Source organism: Lepidochelys olivacea (genome assembly GCF_965140295.1).
Source record: "Lepidochelys olivacea isolate rLepOli2 genome assembly, chromosome: 7".
NCBI lineage: Eukaryota > Metazoa > Chordata > Testudines > Cheloniidae > Lepidochelys > Lepidochelys olivacea.
Genome location: NC_140417.1, coordinates 43138321 through 43158096, shown reverse-complemented (window position 1 = coordinate 43158096; position 19776 = coordinate 43138321). Strand labels below are relative to the sequence as shown.

At 41.6% G+C, this 19776-nt stretch overlaps 1 protein-coding gene across 2 annotated transcripts in view; it reads right to left on the bottom strand.

Annotated features, from left to right (window-relative positions):
* The window catches only part of SFMBT1 (Scm like with four mbt domains 1), a 142920-nt gene that overhangs the window by 61678 nt on the left and 61466 nt on the right, over nt 1-19776 (bottom strand). For both annotated transcript variants that reach the window (XM_084635383.1, XM_084635382.1), the window contains one exon: nt 1342-1498. In XM_084635383.1, coding sequence (XP_084491509.1) covers nt 1342-1369 — 28 coding nt within the window. In that variant the 5' untranslated portion in view covers nt 1370-1498. The remainder of the gene's footprint in view (nt 1-1341; nt 1499-19776) is intronic.

The following is a 19776-nucleotide window of genomic DNA, read 5'->3' as shown; positions in this document are numbered from 1 at the left end:
CTTCAAAGGGAACAAGGTTAGCAGCAGGCTGTCTATCTGTGATTATTTCTCAGAGATCATATTTCATGGTCAGGTAAAACGTTTTTGCATGCATTGTATGTAGTCATTTTTTTGCACTGCTACAGTAGCAGTAACAGTAATTATACTTTCCTAAAGCAATGTAGGAAACTACAATAGCAATGGTAGAGGGGAAATATTTTCTTTGGTACTTTTCCTTGAGGCAAAGTGAAATTTGGAAGGTAACCTGGTCCAGTGGTTTGACTATGGGACCAGAAATCAAAATTAAAGACTACCCAAAGCTCTTATTATTTTATTTGTATTAATATAGTTCCTAGAAGCCCTAGTTAAGGACCAGCCATTGGTGCCAGGTAATGTACAAAGACAGAGGAAAAGGATGGTCCTGGTCAAGGGTGCCAGAATGGGGGAGTTAAGGCTCCAACACTTTTAAAAGTGGGAGGGCTACGCATACACATACAAAACAAGATAAAACTTAAAATATACTATCAATACAGGTGACTTTAAATCTTATTAAAATATGTAGAATCTGTTTGGCCCATACAAGGTTGTGCTTAGGTTTGTGTGGCCCTCCTGTGTAATAAGGCTGGGCATCACTGGTGTAGACACAGCCTCAGTACAAGACAAGAGACAACAGATGGGTATAGACAGATGGAGGAGTACAAGGAAACGAGACAATAATAGTCTGTGTGATAGACAATGATCTCAGCACACCAGTGGCCTAACTGTTGTCAAGTTTTTTTTGTTTTTTTTTTGGTAGGCATCATGGCAGAGGGCAGTTTTGAGGAGAAGTTTGAAGGAGAATCGTGAGTGACTGAAGCATACCACTCAACTTTTGTAGTTCAGCTTATATAAGAGTAAACATGAAATCATTTTGACTTACTTCACAAGGGTATCAGGAGACTTAGTTTATATCTGCAGCATGTTTTAAGTGTACAAAATATTTTTTATCATAATTGCTCTGCCCTTTTCACTCTCCCACCCCCAAATAAGACTTCTCTGTTCTAAATGGAAGCAACATGTGTGAATAGCCCATATTTACAATGCAAAGAAAAAGCTCACTTTTTAAAATATCATTTCTTAACATAGGGCCAGATCATTGTTTCCTTGATACTATTTGGGGAGTAAGGCACTACTGAATATGTGCAAGGAAATTGGAATTTATCCCATAGTAATTGCAATGTGAAGCTACTCCCTTATACACAAAAATTAGTGTCACGCACTTTTACTGAAAACATTTGCACTCATTTGCTGATCCTATTCAGCTTGGCTGTAAAATGTCTGTGCAGAGAGAGCCTCTAGCCCTGGGCTCATCAGTGGTACTACCTGCATCATGCTGCTGTTCTCCATTCATTTCCACAGCAATCCAGCAGTAATGCGCAGTAGCAGGAAGTCTTGGGAGCCAACCCTGTCACTGTTTGGTGCTCATGTGCTGTTTCCCACCTTTGCTTCTACAGACATCCAGGAAGTTCAAGCAAGAACACTAAAAAACAAGCAAACAACAACAACAACAAAAAACAAGAAAGAAAGGAGGCTCAAAGCTTTAAAAAAAAAATCACTTTTTTTTTTTCCAGACGCAAGACAAGTGTTTGGCTTACTGCTGAGGAAAATGAAAGGGGAACTGTTCACTTTAATACATTTTTTCAGCTAGTGGCCCTCATTTTTCTCATTAGTAAAGCCAGTTTGACATCATGAATTTATGTTGCAATAACACATACAAAAAAATCTGCTCTCCAACCCACCTTCAAATGGATTACAAGAGCATGATAGATCCCAGACAGTGGCATGTGGTATGGGACTCAGCAAGAGATATGAACTATCAGCACAGATTTTTTTTTTAAACTACTACTGTTTTTATCAAACTGTACATATCTCACCTGTTATACAGCTCAACTCCTCTCCTGTTTCCAATGGAAAGGCTGGACAGGGCCATATTCTGTCAGTTTCTTGGCTTTGATACCTAGATTGCCAGCCACCTCAAGCCAATGCCCATTTTACTGATGGGAAACTGAGTAGGGTGAGTGACTTGCCCAAGGTCACACAGGAAGTCTGCTGCAGATCAGGGACTTGAACTCAGGTCTTCCATGTCCCTGGTCAGTGCCCTAACAAAAGGCCATCCTTCCCTCCCTCTGATCACAACTATATAAGTGAAATGGACAAGTAACACCACTTAAGTCAGTGTCACTGAGATCAGAATCTGGCCAACTATATGTCCATTTAAGGATATTTATTTTAAACATTTTAGCAACACACCTTTCATAAGTCTTCAAGGAATTCAGCAATGCTGGTCTTCTGTCACAATGTTATTAAACAAAAAAACTGCTTAAAGATCTTAGCCAATGAGCCATCACTCCCTCACTTTAACAGGATCAACAGAAATAAAACTAGCAAAGCCATTTTGCTGCAAATCATCTATTAGGTCTGTCTAGTACCTGAATACTATGTCTTTTTATACAAATTTAAAAAACTGTTACATTTCCATGCACCAGGATGGAGGACTTAATTGCCTTTTCATGTATATTCTTTTACCATATCATTTTTAATGATTTTATTATCATAAAATATAAAGGAAGATATTTCTTTAGCAATTCATTTAACTAATATATTTCACTTTGTGGTGCACAAAAATGTTACTTTAAAATATTAATTTGAGAGGCATCTGCTGTCCTGAAACAGATTTGCCCAGCTCTGTGCATGGAAAGTTAATATATTTTATTTTACTGCTAGGGTGCTTAAAGGAGTACTCATTTTCATAAAAAGCCTAGATTACCATTCTCAAAAGCTTAAGAGTACTACTGTTATATTTATCAGCGACTGGAAGCCATCCAATAAAGTACTAATTTCTGAAGAGACAGGTGTCAAACTTCTCAAAACATGACAAACTTTCGTCATGCCTCACAAATGCACTCCATGTAAAAACCTGGTGGAAGATGGGTAATTATTGGCTAAGTTCTAATGCAGTAAGGATAATTATATTTTCCCCTGTAAACAGAGTGAAGTGTTTTCTTGCTAGGTAAACTGAAGTCCTCAATCACCAGTGAAGCGTGATCAGACTATGCAAAGTGCCACCCAACACATCGCTGTCTAGTTTAGTTATGTTAAAATTATAAGGGACAAGTTTCCCACTGGCATAAGTGGGTGTAAATCCACTTAGTTAATTACTTGAAGTGACTTTTGCACATCATATCACTGCCTTTGCTAATTGCATTCAAGAGTTGCTTATGGAGAAACTGTAAGGACAGCTAAATTTAAATGTATTCTGTCATGCAGTAAGTTACTGCTTCAAAACTACTGTATAATACAGAAAATGCATCACATTTTGCTGCATATGAAAAACTCCCAAGGGAATATAGCTCCTAACTGGCTACAAACCTTGATCATTTTCTCACCAACCTTTGTAGTTTTCAGCAAAGCACTTTAGAATGAGCTAAGACTCACACAAGTACGATTTAAGCATGTAACTAACTATGATTTGCTGCACTGGAGCCAATTCATGAACAGGTTCTGAGAAAGTAATGATACCTACTTGACTGCCTTGGAGCCAGAACAAATGAAACTACATTTATTTGAAGAATCAAGCTGTCATTTTTTCCCTCTCAAAAAAGCCATTTCCAGCAGTACATCAAGTATTGTGAAAAAAAACCCAAGCATCCAAAATGTATCGAAACCCCAAAACATGATTGACTTCTAAATCAGAAAACATTTTAAAAATACATGAGGGGTACTTTTTATTTGCATTCTGGTTTGAGTTTTAGGGTGCCCCTGATTCTCCATAACCACAAATACTAGAAACTTGCTTTTAAAACGAAAGCGGAGGGTCTTTCCTTATCACATACCTCCAGAAGCTGGGGGCTTTAAGGAAAAACACCAAAACTCAACGTGTGAGCTGGCAACTGTATGTCTGCTCCAGAGACAACCCTACCATTCTTACAATTAATTGTTTAAATGTGTCTTTTTTCCTGCACTACTGGGTGAAAGACCCATGCAAACAAGTGAAATGACTATCAAGAGGAAAACAGTAAAACTGACTTTAATCAAGATCATGAAAATCACAAATTAAGCCTTTTAAGGTGCTACCACTTAAGAAAACCCCAGAGTTAGTTAAAAAAAAATTATAAGTGAGTCAGAGGAAGTTTGTACCCTGGACATCTATTTAAAAAAAAAAAAAAAAAAAAGATTTTCCATGGGTCTGTCATTTTCACATTAAGTCTGAATGGGACTGAATCTTTACATAGGCTATAGTTTTAGCGAGTTAATTGTCAACTAATCAAGTTAACATGATTGTGAATTAGAACTGGTTAGAAAATTCAGATCACATTTTTTCATCATAGTTTGCCAATTTATCTAAATCAAAATATTTCACAGAGATGGTTCTGTTGTGTCTGGAGCTTGCTTGGTTTCCTTCCAGCTTACCTGCCTGTCTCCTTGGCAGTCCAACAGAGAGCTCTCCCAGGGCCCAAGGCTCTGGGGCAGCCTGTTAGGCAGACTGCCTTGGAGTCAGGGACCCCACGGTTTCTGGGATGCCTGGCTCTGGGGTATTCCACCAAGTGGACTGATTCTGAATGAAGGCACCATTTCCTTTCATAGAGTATTTTGAAAATGTTGGTTTTCATTCTGAATTGCAACAAACCCAATATTTGCAGGTATCAAAATCCTCCATGAAAAATAATTGACTTTCTCTGCCCAGCTGTATTCCAAAGGTGAATCTAGACACTTCATAAGTGTGTGTGTCCTGCAACCACCATTTGTTGAGAGTTTAGATTTATCACTTGATGATATTGTACAATGCTCTCAATTAAACTTCAGTTACAACTCAACTAAAAACAATAGCCTAGACAAAACCATAGAGAGGTCTTGTCTACAGTGTTTGCAGCAGTTTTAGAAATAGTTAAATTGGTACAAATAGTTGTGTGCAGGCAACTTTTCTGCATCAAATATCCATTCATGAACAGGTATGAATGAAATTGTTAACAGATAATAAAAAGAAACGAATACATCTAAGCTAAGGAATAAATAAGACAATTAAAACTGTTTGATGGTGTTCTACTAGTTCTGAGGTACAACCCAAAAAACAAACGAGTCCAATTTTTTTTACATTAGTTACCTTATGGAAAGAAATAGATGTGCCAAGATTTAAAAATCAAGTAATTCAGAAACAGCCCTCAGCAAATATCAGTTTACTCTCTACAGAAGTTTACAAATTGTAGAAAGTTACAAAAGTAGATATAGTTACCAAAATTCAGCATACTAATGCATGTCATTTAAATGGCAAATTCCTGCTACAATGCTTCTACTTACGCCTGGTCTACACTAGGCAGGGAAGGAAATCAATCTAAGTTACGCAACTTCAGTTACTTGAATAACGTAGCTGAAGTTGACGTAATCAGATCTACTTACCATGGTGTCTTCACTGTGGTAAGTCGATGGCTGATGCTCTCTCGTCGACTCTGCCTGAGCCTCTCGCCCTAGTGGGAAAGCGCTCGGTGGTCGATTTATCTTGTCTAGACTAGACATGATAAATCGACCCCCGCTGGGATTGATCACTGCCTGTTGATCCAGTGGGTCATGTAGACAAGCCCTTAGTCTAAACCATATATCATTTATCTCCATAGGCCTGAAGTGGTGTGGGATGCTGGAAGATGAGGCTACCCCATGGAAAAACTATAAAATATTCTGACTCTACCATCGAGTGCCAAACAGAATACATTTATCATAGTTTCTTGTAAACCAATATATTTCTTGGGATTGGCAAAAGCTGGTAATACATTTTTGTGTTCAAACTGTCATAGTACAAAACCAAATAGGGGGACTTGGCACAAAATGGAGTGCTGTTAATCATTACAGTCTCATATGCTTTGAAATGAAGCCCTACTACCTTAGGACCTGGTCCTGGAAGCTCTACTCACATGTATAGTTTAATTAAATTAAACTTTCACAATTTATATTACCCAGCTCTCCAGAGTATCTTCCACAACTAAAACAGAGCAAAATACATACCTAAATGTGTATAAATTTAGGAACCTAGTAACATGTAAACACGTAAATCACGCTACTATTTTATTTTAGAGACGCTGAATACCCACAGCTCCTACTGAAGTTAATGTGAGTTTTGCCCTAGTAAAGTCTGAGTAAGGTCCTCTTTATTTAGCAAGAAGCACTGATTTTTTTATACAGACAGAACTGGAAGTCAGCTGAATTACCAATAGGAATATGAAGTTCAAACCCCCCCAAAATATCCCTTGGCTAAATCTAGCCTCGACATCCAAAAAAGAGATTACAAATGACAGAAAAGAACCCAGCCTCTGGAAGTAGACTGCAACATACAGCACTTATTTCAGTATTACAAACCTTCCTAGAACTCTTAACTGCATATTCTGTGACACATGATATGTTCAGTGGGATGGCAACAACTGGAAGCAACATTAAAACCAATTACAGTTCATTAAAGCCAGATGGCTCACTTGAATATGCAAAGAAATTCAAGTTGGATGCTGAATTAAAGTAAATTGGTTGGTGTTTGAGGTCTAATATTGTTTTTAAAATGAGGGGATAGGAGAACAATGAGGAAGTGTGTGTGGCCAGTGATCGGTGTCTGAGGTGGATGCAGTTAGTACAGTGGGAAATGTACAGTCATGAAAGTAGTTGCACTGCGGAGAGGCAGATTCTTGGACATGGAAGTGGCATCATATGCTGCAAACCCAAGAAAAGAAATCAAGATACCAGACCTATCTTAGTTTCATTACTGCTTAATTCAATGGTTCTCAAACTTATTTTTCACGGACCACTTGAAAATTGCTGAGGGTCTCTGTGGACCATTTAATGATCTTTCCAAGTGTCGTTTGTACCGTTAGCTAACTACTGTAAAACACTTTGGATAAAAGCACTATATAAAAAAAATCTTAATAGATGAATGTTTTTTTGTTCTACAAATAAAAGCACACAACTCGTATTTTAATATCAGTAGTCTTACCTTTCTAATGTAATGGATGTGCCCTGTCTCCCCTGATGCTGCATCCCCCCAAGCTGGGAAGGAGGTGGGCTACCACGGCAGGGGAGACCCATAGAGCTGAGGCTGGAAGGAGGGCCGGGGGCGGAGGGGGGTGTGTCTCTCTCTCCCCGGCAGCGGCAGCCCTGGAGCTGGGGAAAGTCGCCTCTTTGGCCGCCGCAACCCTGCACATCCCAAATTCCCCCCACCCTCTTTTCTCACCTCACTGCCCCCTCCCACATACCCCCATTCACCCCAAGGCCACCACCTCACCTTACATGTACATCTTCTACAGGGGCCAGGCTCCCAATTAGTGGAACCACACCTGCGCAGCTCCACTAATTAGGTGGGTGGCCCTTCATTCTCTTGTGCGTGCCTGGGTGGCCGCACACCTTAGAGGGAACTATCCACAGACCACCTGACTGGGGCTCACGGACCACAGTTTGAGTGAGAACCTCTGGCTTAATTTACTTGTAAGAGATTCTTCTGCTTATGGAAAACATCCCCACCCTCCAAATAATGATGTGTCTGCAGTGCCTCAGGAATTCAGATTCAGGCTGATCACCCGGATAGAGGCACTCATTAAAAGAGCAAATCAAAATCTGAACTGTCAAACTAGGATCTTGGCTACCCACCTGACAACGTCCACTTGGGGCTTAGAGGAAAAGACAAGGTGTTGGGTTCTTCAGAGCCTGGGTCTATACTGCCTGCCAGCAAAGGACAGGATTGTTCTGCCACCACAGTGGAACAAAAGGCTACAGATCCACCACAGAACCTGCCTTGCTAAAGAATGGTCAAAGAGTGTCCATATAAAGCTAGTGCCCTTACACGAATAGTGTTTCCTCTGAAAGAAAGGGCTCTGCTAACTAGCAAAAAAAAAATTTTTTTTGGTGGCAAAAACACAAGCACTTAAGTCTAACAAAACTTATTTTGTTTACAAGTAGTTTTTGTAGCAGAGGTTGTTACTTTAAGGGCTTGTCTACACTGGCACTTTACAGTACTGCAACTTTGTCACTCAGGGATGTGAAAAAACACCCTGCCCCCCCCAAGGGGAGCATGTTTCAGCACTGTAAAACACCAATGTAGACAGTGAACCAACAGCCGCGCTCCCAGTGCTGGTAGCTACACCCCTCGTGGAGGTGGATTTTTTTAGAGCACTGGGAGAGCTTTCTCCTAGTGCTCTGCCATGACTACACAAGCCACGTTAAAGAGCTGCCGTGGCAGCTCTTTAACACTGCCAGTGTAGACTAGCCTAAGATTCCTGCTGATGCGTTGAGAACTGTGCTTTTTGTTTGTCTTCATGTTAGTTCCATCATTTTGCAGTGTGTATTAGGGCATATTTAGTAATATATAAAGTTTAGTCCTGTGCAACAGACTTTACTGGACTATTGTGCTTATCTACTGAAAATTCTTGTGTAGAGAAGAGGAATCAGGAAAGAGAATTTACAAAATTAGATATGAAGAACAGACAACAGAAGCTGGAACTGTTTGCTTGGTTTTTTTTTTTTTTGTTATAAAAACTGAGAACACTTACTAGTTGAAATGTTTATTCAAACATTTAAATCTTTGTCCTTTGCACTGGTAACTGTAAGCCAAAAAAAAAAAGTGTACCAGACCTAGTTCTGCTTACAGCAGAAGTTTGCTCCTTAGTTCCTGTCAAGGTTCCTTCCCACTCTGAACTCTAGGGTACAGATGTGGGGACCTGCATGAAAGGCCTCCTAAGCTTATTCTTACCAGCTTAGGTTAAAACTTCCCCAAGATAAAAACTTTGCCTTGTCCTTGAACAGTATGCTGCCACTACCAAGCGATTTAAACAAAGAACAGGGAAAGAGACCACTTGGAGATGTCTTCCCCCAAAATATCCCCCCAAGCCCTTACACCCACTTTCCTGGGGAGGCTTGAGAATAAACAAGTTGAGTACAGACCAGCTTGGGCTTCTTAGGACCCTAAGAACCCAATCAGATTCTTAAAAAAACAGAACTTTATTAGAAGAACAAAACAAAGACAAAAGAAACACTCTGTAAGGTTAGAATGGAAGATAATCTCACAGGCAGGCGATTCAAAACATAGAGAATCCCTCTAGGCAAAGTCTTAAGTTACAAAAAGACACAAAAACAGGAATACACATTCCCTCCAGCACAGCAAATTTTACAAGCCAAAAAACAAAAGGAAATCTAACACATTTTCTAGCTAGCTTACTTACAAACTTTACAGGAGTTGGAAGGCTTGTATCCCTGATCTGTTCCCGGCAAAGGTATCACATAGACAGACAAAATCCTTTGTCCCCCCGCTCCAGATTTGAAAGAATCTTGTCCCCTCATTAGCCATTTTGGGTCAGGTGCCAGCGGGGTTACCTTAGCTTCTTAACCCTTTACAGGTGAATGGATTTTGCCTCTGGCCAGTAGGGATTTTATAGCACTGTATACAGAAAGGTGGTTACCCTTCCCTTTATATTTATGACATTTCTGTTCCGTATTCCCCCTCTATAGAGGGATGACTCTCTTTGCTCCCCAGAAGTACCACAGCCTCATAAACTAGTCACTGGTGAAACCACACCTCAACCTTGTAGCTCAGAAATCTTGGAAGTCACCCATTAAAATAAAAGCTTGAGGACCAGAAATTAAAGAAATATGGTACTAGGAAAGCTGGACATTCACTCAGAGTCACACTAAGAAAAGGAGTACTTGTGGCACCTTAGAGACTAACCAATTTATTTGAGCATAAGCTTTCGTGAGCTACAGCTCACTTCATCAGATGCATACTGTGGAAAGTATAGAAGATGTTTTTATACACACAGCCCATGAAAAAATGGGTGTTTATCACTACAAAAGGTTCTCTCTCCCCCCATCCCACTCTCCTGCTGGTAATAGCTTATCTAAAGTGATCACTCTCCTTACAATATGTATGATAATCACACTGTTACTTATTTTCTGCTTGTTAAATCCATGCCTTTACAAGAAGAACAAGGGCAGACTGAAGAGATAAAGGAATACACTTTATCATATTAAGCAGAATTCCAGCCCCTGCAAAAAGTAGTAATCCTGAAATCCACAGAAACCAGGAGACAGTATTTGAGATGCAGGGTAGTCATTCAAAAGTGTTTCTGAACCACCACATTTTTCTATGACCCACATCCTGATCTGCTTACTCCACAGATATGCTATGCAGATCTCCTTTGCCCCTCCCCCATTAAAATAAATCTTTATTGCAAACTCAAAGCAAACACCATTCAACAGTGAATGGAAGAAGCATTAAGCTTGTTTGCATAGAGTATTTCAAGGTGATGAATCAGTTTGGGTCTATATCGGACTCTCACGATATGGAGTATTACACTGAGCTCATGCACTGCTATGAGAAATCAAACCTATAGGCACCAATGCAACAGAGCAAATAGAAAAGTTCACATAGAATTATCAGAGCATTTTTGCCATTGAAAAATAGGGAAGCAGGAATCTAGGTGGTCTCCCACAAAGTAGTATAGTGGGCGTTATAATGAACTGTAAATGACTTCTTTTATTCAAGTTCATCCCCTTCTCTGAAAAGTCAGATATGGAAATAGTATCCCTATAGTCTCTCTCTCTCTGAAAACCCTTCATATAAAGGTTAGATGTTTGAAGTGTCTTTCACCAGCGTTAAACTGGTAGTTCAAATATTCAGTTCCTCCTACAGTCTCAGAAGAGGTATACTATGTCCACCTCTGTACAGGGAACTAAATCCAGATCTGCTAGCATATCATCAAATATAAAGAAAAGGAGGACTTGTGTTTATCTCTAAGGTGCCAAATTTATTTGAGCATAAGCTTTCATGAGCTACAGCTCACTTCATCGGATGCATTCAATGGAAAATACAGTGGGGAGGTTTATATACATAGAAAACATGAAACAATGGGTCTTACCAGACACACTGTAACGAGAGTGATCACTTAAAGTGAGCAATTACCAGCAGGAGAGCAGGGGGGCGGGAACCTTTTGTAGTGATGATCAAGGTGGGCCATTTCCAGCAGTTGACAAGAACATCTGAGGCACAGTGCGGCCGGAGGGGGCGGGGGGGAAATAGTTTTACTTTGTGTAATGACCCATCCACTCCTAGTCTTTATTCAAGCCTAAACTTAATTGTATCCAGTTTGCAAATTAATTCCAATTTAGCAGACTCTCGTTGGAGTCTGTTTTTGAAGTTTTTTTGTTGAAGAATTGCAACTTTTAGGTCTGTAATCGAGTGACCAAAACAGACTGAAGTGTTCTCCGCCTGGTTTTTGAATGTTATAATTCTTGATGTCTGATTTGTGTCCATTTATTCTTTTATGTAGAGACTCCAGTTTGACCAATGTACATGGCAGAGGGGCATTGCTGGCATTATGCAAGGCACTGAATTTAGCCATATGGAGTGGAAATCTATCAACTTCATGAACCAAGAATTATAACATTCAAAAACCAGTCGGAGAACACTTCAATCTCTTTGGTCACTTGATTACAGACCTAAAAGTTGCAATTCTTCAACAAAAAAAACTTCAAAAACAGACTCCAATGAGAGACTGCTGAATTGGAATTAATTTGCAAACTGGATACAATTAACTTAAATAAATAAAGACTGGGAGTGGATGGGTCATTACACAAAGTAAAACGATTTCCCCATGTTTATTCCCCCCCCCCCCCCGCACTGTTCCTCAGATGGTCTTGTCAACTGCTGGAAATAGCCCACCTTGATTCTCACTACAAAAGGTTTTTTCCCCGCCCACACTCTCCTGCTGGTAATAGCTCACCTTATTTGATCACTCTCTTTACAGTGTGTATGGTAACACCCACTGTTTCATGTTCTCTGTGTATATAAATCTCCCCACTGTATTTTCCACTGAATGCATCTGACGAAGCGAGCTGTAGCTCACGAAAGCTTATGCTCAAATAAATTGGTTAGTCTCTAATGTGCCACAAGTACTCCTTTTCTTTTTGCGGATACAGACTAACACAGCTGCTACTCTGAAATCAGATATAAAGATGGTAAGAGCGTAGACCACAGAGTTCGTATTCAGCATATATTGCCATGGGCCATGTCCATATCGCTAAAAAATACATCATACAGAAAATACCTCTCTCAGTACTTGCAGGTCCAACTCAAACCAAGTGACCCTGAGGCTTATGGCAAGTAACCAGCTCAACTTTTAAGTAATCTTTTGACAATCCTCCTGTACTAGCACCACTGCATTCTACCATGCACAACAGAGATGGCCTGTTTTATTATGAGAAGAGAAACACTGTGGGCCTTGGTGAGAAGGTTGGCACATAACATAAAAATGATTTGTATACAGCAAAGTACTGAGCACAACACATTTGTTATCAATAAACAAACAGATCCAAGCTGGTTGCAAATGCAGTTGAATGGGGCCTTTAACCCAAGGGATCAATGGATACACAGGTATAAAACCGGCCTGGTCTACAGAAGGAGGAATGGGTGAGACTGCCTAAAGAGAAAAAGCCTCCTTCCAGATTGATTGAGGGCCTCTGCTATCCCTGTCACTCCTGAGATGGGATCTAAAAAGGACCAGAGAATAGCGACTGACATGCAGTGATCCTCTCCACTCACCTGGGAAGACTCCTTTGTTTAAACATTTCCATTGTACAAGTGATTCCTCTGCCTCCTCCAAACTTCTTTAAATTTTTAGAAAATGGCTAAAGAGACATCAGAAAGGGTTAGCCTTGGAAATATATAAAGTAAGTAGTAATTCAAGAATTCCAACACCCTTATGAACTGACATTTGCTTTACAAGGAATTGGTCTGGTATTCTGGGACAGAAATTCCTGAAAGGAGGGATAATTGTATGAAAATGACAAGGAGCACCTGCACACAAGAATGTTGTCTCTGATAAACACAAACCTTTCACCAATACACTTCTGGGGAAATTCACAGAAGCAGGGAAGAAAAAAAAAAATCAGTGATCTTGTTTGATGAATAGGACTGGCCATAATAATTCGCAACAATTAAAGCCTACACAATAGAACACAATTCCTTTCATCCAGAAGGATTCCAGAGTCCCTCATAAACTATGCTTGTAAAACCAACACTGAAATGCAGCCACTTCTGGTCCGAAGAATAGTCAGCCAGCACACAGCATGCTGCACAGCTACAGATCAGGCACTCATACTACGATATTGAGTATGTTATAAAAATGGAGGTTAAGACAAAAGATAAGATGGCACCATGCAAATACCCCCCGTTTATGGCAAGTCATGTGGGATCACTAGTGAACACACTAACCCCGCCCTCCCCCAAACTATATGGAATTCAATATTTACCTATAGTTTAGTTAAATAATAAATTGAACCAGCTAACTATTTATATATATTTCAATATTAAGTTCTTGGGGTAAGGAATTTGTCCTTATGCCAGGAGGGATATTGCACTCTGCTGATATTATACAAACAAAAATAATCTCAGAAGGATAAAGTTCTCTGGCCACATATAATTTGTGTGTACTATAAGTGTTTCCAGTAAAAATGAAATTTTTAACAGGACAGTTGCCATGCATGAAAATACAAAGCCTTTTAGACATAAGGACAAAAACACGTCCATTTTATCTAAAACTAAGGTTTCCTGACCCCCAAAACAGGCCAGACCCACAGCATTCTAAAACTACAACTACACGGAAGCTAAAGAGGAGCAAGAGGCTCAGGCAGAGAGTTAAATTAATGATGGGGGAGCCAGGGGCCAATCCACTCCTGGCTCCCCATCTGGAGTTAGAGGAGAAACCCAGCCCTGCATTCCTAGGCATGCACTCCCTCATCTTACTGGGCTGCTCATCTAGCTGCTGCTCGGAACAATCTTCCCACCCAGTGAGAGGGAGGGGAGAAGGATGGCGAGGGCAGTATTAAAGCCAGGATTAGAATAAAGGAGTTCCTTGCTCTCAGCCTTGTGCACACTAGACCATGCTTCCTCTTCTATTACTTCAGTTACTGACTGACTGAAATTTGAGAACCAATGAATACACAAACAGGGTATCCAAAAAGCCTTCTCATCTATTTCCTACTTGTTTCCCCAAGCAGAAATTATATTCTTCAGAAAAATACATTCAAGGGAAATGCATGCCAAATAACTGATGTTTAAAAAATTTTAAAATTTAAATAATAAAATTACTTGTGTCCCGCCATCTGGGAACAGCAATTCTCTAATCTTTTTGGTAGATGAGTGACAAGTGATTGCCTGGTTGGTACAATAGCCAGAGTTAGAAGGCTTTTTAAAGCAATCTAACCCCTGCTCTCTCCAGCTAGCTACTACAGCAGAAAGGGCTTCAAAGTGCACTTTTGTGGGATTGTTTGGCAGACATATAGAAACCATAAAGAGCAGATTTAATCAGTTCTACATTCAATGAAGTCTTATTACCTACATTACAGCATGATTCCAAGCAACTGCCTAAAGGATAATACATTAATGCTTCTTTTAAAAAAAAAGTAAGAGAATCTGCTTTTAGGTCAAAGTGCCAGCTTGATAGTCCTGAAAAATGAGGTCTTCTACGTGAAGAAAAGAATAGGCAAGTTTCTTCACAGCACCACATCAATGTGCATCATGTTGTGAAAAGGCCACCTGTAAGGGCAAAAAACTAACGCAGTCTCCCTCTCTTACTGAAACCTTTGTTTAATGAGATCCCCAAGTTAGTGTCAACTGTGGTGTCTGTGATATGGACTACTACCCAATTTAAACTGGATTAAGATCACTATCATAAACCACTGAAATTAGCATCAGAGTTAAGAAACTTTGGTTGCTGTCAGCACAAACTAGAAATGAGAGGCTCCAATTACACTGACAGCCACTATTTCCCCATGTTTATTCTTCCCCCCACCCGTTCTTGTCACCTGCTGGAAATGGCCCACCTTGATCAACACTACAAAAGGTTTTCCTCTTCTGATGGTAATAGCTCACCTTACCTGATCATTCTTGTTACAGTGTGTATGGTAACACCCACTGTTTCATGTTCTCTGTGTATATAAATCTCCCCACTGTATTTTCCACTGCATGCATCCGACGAAGTGAGCTGTAGCTCATGAAAGCTTCTGCTCAGATAAATTTGTTGGTCTCTAAGGTGCCACAAGTCCTCCTGTTCTACTAACAGCAACTTGATATGTAGAAGTGAAGGACATAGATAGTTCAAGTGCATGCTTGGAGTCAACCTAAAACTTGTCTAAATGGTAGCTGCAATCAATTTGGCTCTTTCCCCTGGAAGTGCAAAAGCAGAGAAGGTACAACTAAAAGGCAACTTGAGGCTAAGGTGTGAGCCGAGCCATGTCATAGAGCTTACAAGGCACCCACAGTTCATGGACGGGGCAAATGAATATAGCTTTAAGAGATTTAAAATGACAAAGACATGCCCATTTTACAACATGGAGAGAGAGCACTTCCATTGGCAACAAACTGTTAAATACATTCCTCCAACTCAAGTGTTGATTTTCTCTAACTACAACATACTCAAGCTGACACCATTATGAAGAAAAATACTAACCAATTCAGTACTTTTAACAAAAGGAGGATAGGAAATTTTTTTTTTTTTTTTTTTTTAAAATAAGACATACTGGTTACATGCCTTCCATGAAATGAAAGAAGAAAAGCTTCTGTATTTTCAAAGAAGTACAGCATTAAATAGGGATTCACAGTAAGTGACACTTTCCCCAGGAACTGCTGCTATTGTTGCTAATAGCACCACAACATCTATTTATCCATAAATGCTCTAGAGCATAAAGATCATAGAAAGATCAACAGAAAATTCAGATGTTTTTTGAATGGTTATTGTGTTAGATTTGGAGACTAAATTCAGTGTGAATGATTTTAGTTCCACTTTAAATGCAAAGACCAGTGAGGTCTTAACTATGGAGTTGTGCTATATGCCTCCGTAATATGACTTGATTCATTCAAGTGTGTCCTCTTTGTCAATTCCCAGGTTCTAGCACAATATACAAAATACATTTAATAAAATATTGAAACAGGGCTTTTAAGTCATGTAAAGGAAACATGAATGTGCAATATCTACCTAATTCATCCCCTGAAATTAAATTACTCCATCCAGAAAATCCTAGGCAAATTGCTGCTTCTCCTGAAGGTCGCTAAATCCAAGCAGTGAAGTATCAAGGAGGAAAAACTTTAACGTGTAAATACATACTCCTGCTTATTTCCTTCCTGCTCTGCACTAAATACTATTTCAATCAAAATGCTAAGGTAACACATTTCACCCACTTCTCAGAACAGCTTTTAAACCACAAACTATTTACCTAAACCAGGCAACTCCCCAAAACACTTTGCACCTAAGTTGCTTAAGTGGAGGAGCAACTAGCACGTAGCCATGTAGACCACAGGACACACTCAGATGTGGTCAGTCATGGATATATTTGCAGTTATTGTACCAGGTCTGAGTTTAGTGTTTCATGTTTAAATGTGGCTACCTCTATAATGATAAACATTAAGGGTTCAGCCCAGGGATCTCAAAGTCAAATCACCACAAGGGCCACAGGAGGACTAGTACATTGGCCCGAGGGCCACATCACTGGCACCTTTTCATATAAAGATATAAAAGCCACCCTCTCTGCCCCTGGCCCCACCCCCACACCATCCCTTCCATGAGGCCCCGCCTCTTCCACACCCCCATTCCAACCCCGTCCCCACCCCAACTCTCCCCCTCCCGCCCCGATTCCAACCGCTTTTCCAAATCCCCACCCCTGCCCCATCTCTTCTCTGCCTTCTCCCCGGAGCCCGTGGCTCCCTGCTCCTCCCCCCTTCCTCCTGGAAAGCGCTAAGTGCCACCAAACAGCCTGGAGGTAGGCAGAGAAGCAGGGGGGAAAAGTGGGTGGCGGAAGGGGGGTGGCAGGTGAGCATGCTGGGGGGGGGGGGAGAAGGGGGTCGGCGGATGAGGGGAGCTTGGCGGCCGCAGCAAATAACTCTGCAGGCTTTGTGTTTGAGACCCCTGGTTCAGCCTAACCTTCAGTCTTGACTTTCAAAAACAGGAACATAAAGTTTGGCTCCTAAAGCCTAAAAAAGGTGGCCACATTTTCAAGTGTGCTGAGCACTCAGCAGTTTCCACTGACTTCAATGGGAGCTGTTACATGCTCAATACTTCTGAAGAACTGGATACTTTTCAGATTTCTAATATGGATTCAATAGTGCAACTTTAGGTCCCTATATTTTGAAAATTTGGGCATCACTATTTGGGGGTGGGGTGGGGGGGAGAAGCTGGCCACATGCAAAGGCTGATTCATTTTTAACTCTCCCAATTGGGCCCCAATTGTGTCCTGCTGTTTATTCACACTAAAAAGTCACTCACTTGTAGCCTGTTACTGTGCAATTGACTGTTGCTAACAGGGAATTAGGTACATAATTAGAAGGGAGAAGAGTTCCTCACTAGTAATTGGGATGTTTGTCTAATGAGTCAGAAGGGGTCTTAGAAGTTTATTTTCAACCTTCTCACAGTTCTGTCCCCCCTGTAATTAAGGCAGGAGAGCCAGATTTAATAATTTTATTAAGATGATGTTGAAGTAAAAAGAAAACGGTACAGTGTTTAAGTATAGAAGTTTCTGGTTATCAGGGAATAAGGTATAGATTATCAAGGGGTCTGAAATTTGGTTTAGGAAAGGGTGGCATAAGGAATACTACACAGCAACAAAACAGCCCCTCAGCCTAAGCCCCGCCAGCCCAAGTCGGCTGGCACGGGTCAGCTGCGGGTGTCTAGTTGCTGCGTAGACATACCCTAAGGGACCATTCAAGATGAAGTGGCTCATTAATACCCCTGTAGGGACAGGATAAGGGCAATTAGTGGGTTACAGATGGATTTATGGCTTATTAAAACAAAATGTCCTTATTAAGATAATTATTTTTAGTGTATAGCAAAGTTATGACGTTAAGCTCCCAGGCTTGTCTTTTGAAGGTGTTGTGCAGGTTTCCTTTGAGGATGAAGGACAGAGAAGTCAGATATGGAGTGATCACTTTGTGAAAAGTGTTCGCCCACAGTATGGGCATTACCCTGTTTCCTGGAGACACTGCAGTCTAAGGCCCTGTCTACACTGGCAAGTTTCTGTGCAGTAAAGCAGCTGTCGGCGCTGTAACTACCAAGATGTACACATGCCAAGCTACTTAGTGCGCAGAAACTGCACAGTTGCAGCGCTGTAAAAAACCCACCCCAAGAGGCGTACAGCTTTCTGTGCTGGGGCTACAGCACTGCAGTGCCAGTGTAGACACCCTAGTCAAGTACAGCACTGCGATTGGCCCCCGGGAGGTGTCCCACAAGGTCTCTTCTCGCCTGTCTGGTCATCGGTTTGACCTCTACTGCCCTGCCCTCAGGTAACCAACCATCGGCCTCACCCCCGTAAATTCCTTTAGGATTTTGAAAGTTCCCTTCCTGTTTGCTCAGTACTGTGTGCAGTGGTCTCAGAAAATCTTTCCAGGTGGCTATGCCTGCCCCATGCACCAGGAGATCCCCCACTTAGAGCAATGCCGAGCTGCTGGACCTCATCAACATTTGGGGAGAAGAGGCTGTCCAATCCCAGCTATGCACCAGCCGTAGGAATTATGATACCTACGGACAGATTTCACGATGCATGACAGAAAGGGACCATGACTGGGACACACTGCAGTGCAGGGTCAAAGTGAAGGAGCTACAGAACACGTATCAGAAGGCGCGGGAGGCAAACCACCGCTTCAGTGCTGTGCCCATGAACTGCCGGTTTTACAAAGAGCTGGATGTGATACTCGGCGGCGACCCCACCTCCACTGTGAAGACCACTGTGGATACTTTGGTGGCTCGCGTGCAAGCTGAAAGTGGACCGAGCCAGGAGGAGGAGGGGGACCCAGAGGCCGAGGATGACTCAGAGGCCAGAGATACATGCAGCCAGGAGCCCTTTTCTACTCCGGAGGAGGCTAGCCAGTCACAGCTGTCAGATCTTGGCCAAGCGCAAACAGGAGAGGAGGCACCTGGTAAGTAGATTTGATTTTGGGAATTGCTGAAGTGAGTTGTTGGGGACAGGAGGGTTGCAGAAAGCAGGCTTGTCTCCCACTGCCTAGTCTGAGCAGTGGTACAGGCTGTTGACTGACTCCCTCACTTCACAGGAATCTCCCTCAGATCTCCAGGAAACTCTTGTGGAGATCCTGGGCAATCCGCTGCCGCAGGTTCCTTGGCAGAGCTGCTGCACACAGGTGAGCCACACAGGGGCAGGGGCGGAAGCCGCAGTCTTGAAGAAGACCGTCCCTCAATTCCCTGCTCACCCTCAGCAGTGAGATATCTTCCATAATGATCACATCCTGTGGAAAGTGTGGGGACAGGAATGATTATCAGGCCCCCCCTACAGTGCTGGCTCTCCCCAAGAGCCACGTGCCCAGTGTACAGCAGGGTCCGGGAAGAGTGATTTACCCTGCCCCTACTCACCATTTTGGGTGTCTTGTGGCTCACGTGTGCTTGCCTAAGGTCAGCCAGTAGTGACAGGTGTGTGAGTACTGGCTGTTTTTTATAATCACTGAATCTGTGTTCTCAGTGTTGCAAACAATAGTGCTTTTGTAAAATTTTGTATTTAAACTTCAGAGATGACCTTGGGAGCCCAGCCTCCCTCTTTGTTACCGGTGGCTGAATGGCTGCGCAGAATTAGAAAGTGGCCAAGAAGAACTAAGGAGGACTTTCTGCATGATGTTATGATGCACTCCACTGTCGAGAAACAGGAATTGAAGGAGTGATGGGACTACGAGAAGAGGGACCGAAAGGAGAACGCGGCACGCCAGAACGACGCCACGGAGCGGCTCTTAAAGGTTATGGAATGCCA